At 40.6% G+C, this 9,126-nt stretch overlaps 1 protein-coding gene across 1 annotated transcript; it reads right to left on the bottom strand.

The window, feature by feature from the left end:
* Nucleotides 1-2,609: 2,609 nt before the first annotated feature.
* Nucleotides 2,610-8,437, bottom strand: LOC118769979 (major histocompatibility complex class I-related gene protein-like). The gene is made up of 6 exons (XM_036517415.1): nucleotides 8,382-8,437; nucleotides 5,988-6,251; nucleotides 5,151-5,420; nucleotides 4,779-5,069; nucleotides 2,824-2,969; nucleotides 2,610-2,733 (listed from the first exon to the last, which is right to left on the bottom strand). The coding sequence occupies exons 1-5, from the start codon at nucleotides 8,434-8,436 to the stop codon at nucleotides 2,827-2,829; spliced, it is 1,023 nt and encodes a 340-aa protein (XP_036373308.1). The 5' UTR covers nucleotide 8,437; the 3' UTR covers nucleotides 2,610-2,733; nucleotides 2,824-2,826.
* Between the last annotated feature and the right edge of the window lie 689 nt (nucleotides 8,438-9,126).

Below are 9,126 nucleotides of genomic sequence, written 5' to 3'. Positions count from 1 at the left end.
ATCTTAATGCTTCAGCATACCAAGACATTTTGAACAATGCTATGCTTCCAACTTTGTGGTAACAGTTTGGGGAAGGCCCTTTTCTATTCCAACATGACTGTGCCCCAGTGCATAAAGCAAGGACTATAAAGACATGGTTTGATGAGTTCGGTGTGGAAGAACTTGACTGGCCCGCACAGAGCCCTGACCTCAACCCCATCGAGCACCTTTGGGATGAACTGGAACGGAGATTATGAGCCAGGCCTTCTCGTCCAACATCAGTGCCCGACCTCATAAATGCTCTACAGAATGAATGGGCACAAATTCCCACAGAAACACTACAAAATCTTGTGGAAAGCCTTCCAAGAAGAGTGGAAGCTGTTATAGATGCAAAAGGGGGACCAACTCCATATTAAAGTATATGTATTTGAATGCAATGTCCTTGTTGGTGTAATGGTCAGGTGTCCAAATACTTTGTCCATATAGTGTATGTCTCCTCTAGCTCGCTTGGGTTTTGGTTTAACTGGAGAATCAAGGTCAGTTGCCACTTCATCATACAGGGGCACTGGTTCAGACTGAGTGTCCATGATATCATCACAACTACCTCGTGCATAGGTGTGTTCTGTTTCTACTCTATCCTGGGTCTTCTCTTCCTTACTGTTGTTGGCTACAGTAGGTTTGGGTCCCTGAAGAGCTCCAACATTCACGCCTCCGGCATTATTTTTGACTGTGACATTTCTCTATGTTTTGTTCTATTCTCGGGATCATCCATAATTAAAAGACTACTAAACCAGTTATCGTTAATGGTCAGGCTCCGTATTAAACAAACTATGCTAGCCTATGTAGATGCTAAATCGGTAGCTTCTCGATAACCGTATAAGCATAAGGTCAATAATTATTCCAATATTATACTGATGCTACCTCTCATTAAACACCTGTAGGCTACAGATCACCAGGGTGATTTTTTCCATGTCATTATCAGGTCAGAAACTCCAAAATAGTTCAACGCACTAAACTTATGTCTATACTGGCCGCCATCTTGCGCCGCCCCCCCAGGAAGCTGAGTCTGACCAAACACCACAATGAAGACTAAGGTCAAAGGTCAGATGGTCTTTGTTGAAAGTCTTGGCTAATGAAGATGCCACCAGAAATACTGATAGTATAGCAGGAGGTGATTTGTAAGCAGAGCTATCACTTTCTTCATTTAATAAATAACAGGCAAGCATAGACAATTTTCAGCAACAGTGCATTATATATATATATATATATATATATATATATATTTTTTATATATGTATGTGTGTGTGTGTTTCTTTGTGCATGACATGACAGTGGGCACCAGACACGCTGGTATGAATATATCAGCAACAGCAACCCTACGGGTTTTCATGCACAACAGTGTCACAGGTGTATTGAGAATGTTCACCACCCAAAAACATCCAGCCAATGATGGTACTGTGGTCAGAAACAGAGCATTGATGAAGGTGGCCGATGGAGGCTGGCACAGCTTGTGCAGAGTAACAGACCTGGCTGAAGTCCATCAACCGACAGCTGAGTACAACCACGGTGCCCAAATAGGCATGTCAGAATACACAGCTCATTATACGTTCCGTGATGTTCTTTTTGGGAACATGACTGTGAATCCAGCTTACTGCAGCAGCCTCCCCAGTCACCAGATCTCAGTCCAATCAAGCATCTGTAGGATGAGATGGAACGAGCTATTCAGAGTACAGATCCACCACCAGCCAATTAGCAACAACTATGGGACGCACTGGATTTGGCATGGGCCAGCGTTCCTGTGCTGCACTTTCGACACTTTGAGTCAACGCCCTGACAAATTCAGGCTGTTCTGAGGACAAAACTTGCTCTTATGAAGGTGCACATAATAAAATGGCCACTCAGTGTGTATATACATCTATAGTTTTGAGCTGTTTCTGCATAAATTAGCACTACTTAAGTACAGTACATAACTACTGTAAATATTGCATACCTGAACTAATGTTGATTCAACTGCCTGAATGTTAAGACTAAGGATGGCTTGATACTACTTATTCATGTCCAATACCGATACCGATACCGCAACCTTGAGTATCTGCCGATACCAATACCAATCCGACACCGTCTTTTTCCCTGTCTTAAACAACTAAGCTGTTAATAATACATTTGTCTGGATGCACTTTGCTTACCCTAGCCATCTAAAAAACATCATGCTCAAACTGTGAAACAAATATTCTACTCCACTAAAGGAAGAAATACATAGCCCACAACATGACTCAGTTATGCAATACTGCTACTTTTTATTTGAACTTTTTCACACACAGAACTTTTAGGAGCATTTTTGATTGGTCAGCACCATTCAGACATTCAAAATGACATTTAAAGTGCAACTTTGTGCAAAATTTTAATCTGAGTATTCAGAATAACAAAGTTGCTCAAAGTTTAGTTAACCCTTTAGCACATAACTTATTTTTATTCTATGTAGCGCGCGTGTTATGTTACATGGTTCCCTATGTTTTCATTAGCGTTATTAAGCTTCTCATAGTTTTCAGTTAGTATTTACTGTATTTTTTAATGTTAAATCGCTGTTTCCTCAAAGCTAAAGTTAGCTAGAATTTTTCCAATCTAGTGTTCTCATCACACCGGTTTTAGCATATGCGCAAAAGTTTAATGATGTTTAGAGACACTCCATGGCTTCAAATACCTCTGGCTCTGTAACAAGTGGCCCTGAATCACCTGAAGGCTCATCATTCCACTCTGAGGAAAAAAGCAAAAGTTACTGAGAAACCTGAAGGCTTTAGATCTGCAGCAAACACTGAACTCAGACCGGAGAGAGTGAATATTTACCTCCTACTGCTGTGTGCTGCACATCTGAGACAGACCAGAATGTCTTTTGTTCCGGATGCAGAGGCCAAATATGGTGAGTACAAGCGCAGTCAGAAGCCCAAATGATACTCCATACTGGACCAGCTTGTTCCGACTCGACTGGAACTCTGTAGAGACACAGATGAAAACAGTTTTGTCAGTACTCCGGCTCCCTAGCTGTTGTGTTTATGTTCTCCCCATCTGTCATTATGGTCCATGTGCTTTTGTTTGTCGTTTTTCCTTGTGTTCCAGCCCTGCCCCGCTCTCCGCCCTGTCTCCGCCCACCTGATTACTGTGATCATCTCCACCTGCCTGCCTGCGCACCTGCTTCCCATCACCTCATCACCCCAGCCCTATATCTACCCTGCTGTCTCTGTCTTGTTTGCCAGTTTGTTACAGTGTTTTTGCCTGTCTCGGTCCCACCTGTGTTTCTCTTTGGATTTTCTGTTTTTTTTTTTTGCCTCGCCTGCTCTTCGTCTCTGCCTGCTGTTCTGCCCCGATTGTCTGATCTGCCTGCCTGTTTTTGACCCTGCCTGTTTTACCATTGCCTTCTTGTCTGATGATTCTGCTAATAAACACCTGGAATCTGAGTGCTTGTGGTCCACGTCTGAGTCCGTGCCTGAGCCCTGACAAGTTTAACATGAAGGTTCAGCTCTGAATTTCTCCAATAAAAACAAATCATTTGTTTTATTTGAAGGCACAGGGACCAGTTCTTCCCATGCAAAATGCTGTCAGTGCAGTTTGCAATAATACCAGTAGCAGCAACACTGCAGCTAATATTGTGATATTGCAGGCGATTTGCTCAGTGTTAGAGGCTGATTGGTACACTGATTCTCAATCCTGGTCCTGGGGCCCCCCTGCTCTGCACGTTCTCCATCTTTCCCTGCTCTACCTACCTGACTGAACTCGTCAGTGGCACTTTTGATTAGCTGAGCACACCTGATTTAATCAAGAGCATCACACTAATTTCAATCAGGTGTGTTTGGAGCAAGGATAGAAGATATGCAGGACAGGGGGGCTCCAGGAGTAGGGTTGAGAAATTTAGGATGTGGTTGTGAATATTTGTGGTGCAACAGTGTTACAAACAGTGGTAACACAGCTGGCCTTTTTTACACCACCTAAGATCTGACAGAAAGCCTTGGGCAATGAGCTATAACAGCGGCCTTTGGTTGAAAATGACGGTAAGCCAAGAAAGACATGCATGCAAAGAAATGCATCAAAACTGAAAAATGTAAAAGAAATGTAATCACCAACCAAACGTGATGAAAATTAAGAAAAAAAGGACATTGGCTACCTGGCATGGATTTTATCAATCTCCTATTGTAAATCCTATTGTATGAATGCCTACACCAATATATACAACAGTCTTCACTTAAATTCTAAAGCAATGGAAGCTACACATAATATGAATATAGTTCAGGCAGACCAAGAAGGCTCATATCTGCTAATCAGGCTGCTAAGGGAATACGAGAAGCGTATAAAGCTCTGAATGATCTCCCCTGGTATTCAGAAGATAAGTTTTAGAAGCAGCTCACCTGCATTGTAGAGGCTGCAATCTCCCAAAACTCATGACAGGTTTTTTAAATTCTCAAATATGATTCCCCCCCCCCCCCCCCCCCTTTTCTTTTTTTTTCAAGTAAGTGGCAAGTGACTATCTTAGTCACTCTTGTCAGTTGTTGCTAGAATTCCATTGCTTTACTGACTGAGACAAACAATTTTAAGAGAAAGTATCTACATCCTGATTGATCAGTACATGCTCACACCTTCTGTTCACCTCCAACAAGCTGCTGCATTTCTAAAATCTTGATCTGAAATCTATAAGAAACTACCACAATGGCACCGGTGCCTCCTCTTTCAATGTGCACTTGACTATTGTGCTTTCATCAGATGCATGTGTTTGTGCTGTCCACACGGACAACCTCTCATCTCTCTCTCACCCCCGCTCACATCCAGTTTGTTGTGCACACTGCTGTGTGTGACAGTACAGGTGTAGAGGTGTCTCTCTCTCAGCTCCTCAGCACTGACACTCAGGCTTCTCCTCAGCTGGTACGTCCCGTCTCCGTTGGGCAGGGGTTCCCCCCTGGTCAGCTCCTGGTCTGGGACAGGCTGGCTGTTCCTCTGCAGGGTTAGGCTGATGTGTCGAGGGTAGAAGCCGGTCGCCAGGCAGATCACCTCCATCCCCCCAGAGTCTCTGTCCTCTTTATGGATCACTCTGACTCTAGGATGCACTGCAGGAGAGAAACTGCTTCATAAGAGCTCATAAATGTAAGAGGTGTGCGAATGGCTGAATATGTTTATGTACGCCTTACCCTTTCGGTTCAGTAAACTATTCAGCTGGTGCAGATGGCTTTTCAGCGTCGATATGCACCAAGGTTGGTAAAAAGCTTGGGACAAAAGATCAATCTGTGATTCCAAGACGCTGAATTTTTCCTCTATGTCTGGATTGAAAGTGTGCCAGTCCCTGGTATCACTGTTAAATTCAAATATGTCGTTTCCATTGTAAGCGTCTATCCTTTTAAACCTTTCTGTGTCATCTGCATCCAGCTCACATCCGACTATTCTCTGATATGTAAAGAGACCTGTAACAGAGAAACCACAAAGTTACTGGGGTTGTGGCCATCTCATCAAACAAAACCTGTGAAGTATTTATGACATAATACCAACTTAAATTCACTACAGTATGAGATTTGTAAAAAATAATGCACTTTGGGAGAGGATGAATTAATTTCACTTCATGCTAAGTGTATGGAACATGATGTGGAACACATTATTACCTGTCTCCACACAGATAATTATCTATCTGGATGTATAAATTGTCAATACCTAGCTTGAAACATTTTCTGTATGAATATATTTTGGAAAATGATTTGCAAGCCATTGCAAACTTCTCTTAGGAGAAGGGTCTTAGGAATTAGAAAACTAAAACAAGGGAGGATGGAATGCTTCACAACAGAGCCGTCTCTCAGAGACGATTGAAATACCCTACTTTGTAACTTCAAATAATTTTACATCACCTCAGAGTTTTGGGGAATTTGGCCAATTTCCTCTTATGTACAGTTATCATTCCAATTAAAATTTTCATGAGAGGTGAACATAGATTCACATCAGTTTTCCCAGTGTCCATCCATCCGTGTAAGAGGACTTACCATCACTGTGATTATAGTGCTCTCTCATCAGTTCAAGTCTTTTTTTCATTCTGTTAGTGACAAGAATGATTGCCTTTTGCCTAATCTCTGCATATTGCACATCGGTCTCCTCTTTCTGCCAGTTTTTCCATGCAATCATCCTTTTTGCTGAATTGTCATAGTAACCCACTGGAAAATCATCCACCATCTCTACGATGACCAACTCTGGAAATGGTGATGGTCCTGATGTTATTGTGATAAAGAACCACAGTGAGTGAGATCCTCCTGGTTTGGGCAGATAAAAAAATGAAATAATTATAATCATGCTACTCATGTTTTATAGTAGAAAAACTAAACAAAAGCAATGTAGCGACCACTTGGGTGAGCCTATTTTAGATTTTAATAACATACTATAATAATAATCTTTAAAGATCAGAATCTTAACAGATTCTATAACAAGGAATAAACTTGATTTTCATCATAAATAGAGCACAATCATAAATAAATTGTTTATTGATATAGTCATAATTTCATATCAAATCACAAGGAAAAAAAACAGACTCTTGTGTTGGCTTAATAGGCACCACATAGATAAAATTCAAATTGGCTTTCTACCAAAACATCCACCTTCACATCACATTTACACCCCACCTTCATTTGCATGAAGGAATGTTATTTAAACTTCTTCAAAGTGGTGTAGGGTGTCACACATATGATATCATCAAATCAATCTACAATGAAAGCAAATGTGGTAATAAAATTGGTAATAAGAGCTTCACTTGCCATGATACTGAAATTCAGCTGTCAGCTGTCTCCCACAGAATAGGGATTTACAGCTGGGCCTGTCACTCTTAGAGCAGGACTGACAGAAATGGCTACTCACAGTCAATCTGAAAAATGTATTGCATTACATTATACCATCACTCATTACTTCTGAGTAAAATGAGCCAATATTTCAGTCTTCAGCACTGCCCTACCATAATTCAATCAGAACGTCTATATTATTAAATGGGAGTAAAGTATGGGGCCCCCTTTCTACCCCCAAATTAAAAACTGAGACAAAACCCCAACAGAAATGTTTGAATTTGAATTGCCTAGTTTGAACTGGAATTGTCTAAAAACCATCTTGCACATTCATGGAAATGCACCTAACATTTCCTGCAGGGCAGAACTGGGCCTATTCCACCTGCAGGTCCAAATTTTTAAAAAGGATGTGCTGCTTATACCACATAGACCAGTTCTCTCTGAAACACAAAGCCCTACTTAGCAACCAGCTCTCCCAAGACAAGGACCCCTGGGCCAACTGACTCTGAGGGTGGTTGAACAGAGCCAAATCAAAATCAAAGAGCCTCACAGCCAACCGACAAAAACTGCCAGAACAATAATGAAAACAGCAGATCTTGATTTGAAAAACAAATACACTTAAAACTGAGAAAGTGAACAACTTACAAAACAAACTTCAGTGCTATCAGGCATTAACCAGGGACATTAAATTAACAGCATACCTGAAAACAGAGAACCCGAAAGAAAGAGAAATTCCGACAAAGTACAGACTCAGTGGCCACAGCCTTGAAACTGAGAGGGGAAGAAATCACGGCTGGACAATTGTGCTTATACAGCCAATTGGGCTGCAGTAAAACCCCAGAAACACCTGGTAAGCCGAAGCTCTGAGTTCAGACTCACCTGTTTTGATTAGAAGGAGTCCTCCAGAATACATGGAATCCCCTTTCTTTAGAATACTTTCTTTTTTATTGCTATGGCAAAATATGTATGTGCCAAGATGGACTGTAGCAACATCCAAGCAACATGTCAAAGCTTTCAGTTCGACACATTTCGTTACAACGCACTGCATGTGTATCTTCCGCCTTGTATAGCGCTTGTGTCCCTATTAGGCCATATTAAATGGTGTAAAAAGGTCTGAATGAATCAGATTTAACGTATATTACATTGTTGTACATTGTAAATATGATGTATTTGTGGCAAAAGTCATATTTGAAGATTTTTTATTGTATTATCGCATATAAGTGAGAACTTTTATTTAGACGTATTTCGCTTTAAAAACCGTGACCGGTAAGTAGGCTCCTCCTTATTGTTGGTGGCTTGACGCTGGTCTGTGAAATTACCAGATTGGGTAATTTTTTTTTCTTACGCAAAAACGAAACCAAAAGTAACAGTTTGCCTCTTAGTCTGTTGAGATATTTGGCTACTTTCATTTTTTAAATAATAGTTTTATAAAAGAACGAAGTATTAAAACTCATAACTTCCACAAAGTATATTTTGTTGATTCATTGTAACAATAGCTGTTTCTCAGTGATGGTTAACTGTAGGACTACTCGAAAATGACTCTGACACTATACACTCATTTCGGTACACAATTTCATTATCTGCATAAAACCAGACAGCAGTATACCTTACCTGTGCAAACTATCCTAACAAAGGACATGAGAGCCAATACATGAAATAGAATCATTTTTAAGATATCAGTCAGCCACTCCAATACAGGTTCTTCCCCTTAAGAGTCAGTAGTGAGAGTCCAGCTGAGGTTTTGTAGCTGTGTGCTGCACTACACCACACAGCCAAAGGGAGGAGGTTTTCGACTAAAAATTTTTCGAATGGTTCCTGTGTCCCAAAGCTATGAGACATTATCACAACATTTACGGTACCCAAAAAGGCAGTCTGTTCTGAGGACTTCTGCTGAATGAGAATGTTATACCTACAGCAACTGCTACAAAGATGCTAAAATAGAGAAGGTAGAATTAAAGGAGGTTCTTTCATGGGCGAGCACAGAAAGCCTCGGATTCTGCTAATCATTGAATAATACACCCCTGGCTTGTTTTTGGGGTTACAGGTGTTTCAGTTCGATCTTTCAAATGTATTTGAAAATATACATATTTACTCACGTGCTTCGTCGTGGCTAAGTGGCTGTAAATATCATACCCTAGAACGTACTTTCATAAAAGGAAAAATATATTTTTTTTTTAATGCAAAGGAAAAGGATGGTATTTGTATTGTATAGCATAGCATCCAGATACAAAGCTGAAACTCTTCCAGGACAGCAGAGTTTAAGTAAAATTTAAATAGGAAATGGTTTAAAAGTGTACGTTATAAGGATATGATAAATTAATGGCAAATAATCCGGTTGTTTTATTCATTGACCCTT

This window comes from Megalops cyprinoides, chromosome 22, assembly GCF_013368585.1.
Source record: "Megalops cyprinoides isolate fMegCyp1 chromosome 22, fMegCyp1.pri, whole genome shotgun sequence".
In the NCBI taxonomy this organism is placed as follows: domain Eukaryota; kingdom Metazoa; phylum Chordata; class Actinopteri; order Elopiformes; family Megalopidae; genus Megalops; species Megalops cyprinoides.
The sequence above is the reverse complement of the archived record's forward strand: the minus strand, read 5'-3'. Positions and strand labels throughout refer to the sequence as shown.

Bases quoted from the DNA above. Each gene is read 5' to 3' on its own strand.
- LOC118769979 (XM_036517415.1), bottom strand. From the start codon at position 8,436: ATGATTCTATTTCATGTATTGGCTCTCATGTCCTTTGTTAGGATAGTT. The intron at 6,252-8,381 runs GTAAGGTATACT...TGCCCAAACCAG, and splicing joins TGTTAGGATAGTTTGCACAG to GAGGATCTCACTCACTGTGG. The intron at 2,970-4,778 runs GTGAGAGAGAGA...GTGTCTCTACAG, and splicing joins CAAACTGGATGTGAGCGGGG to AGTTCCAGTCGAGTCGGAAC.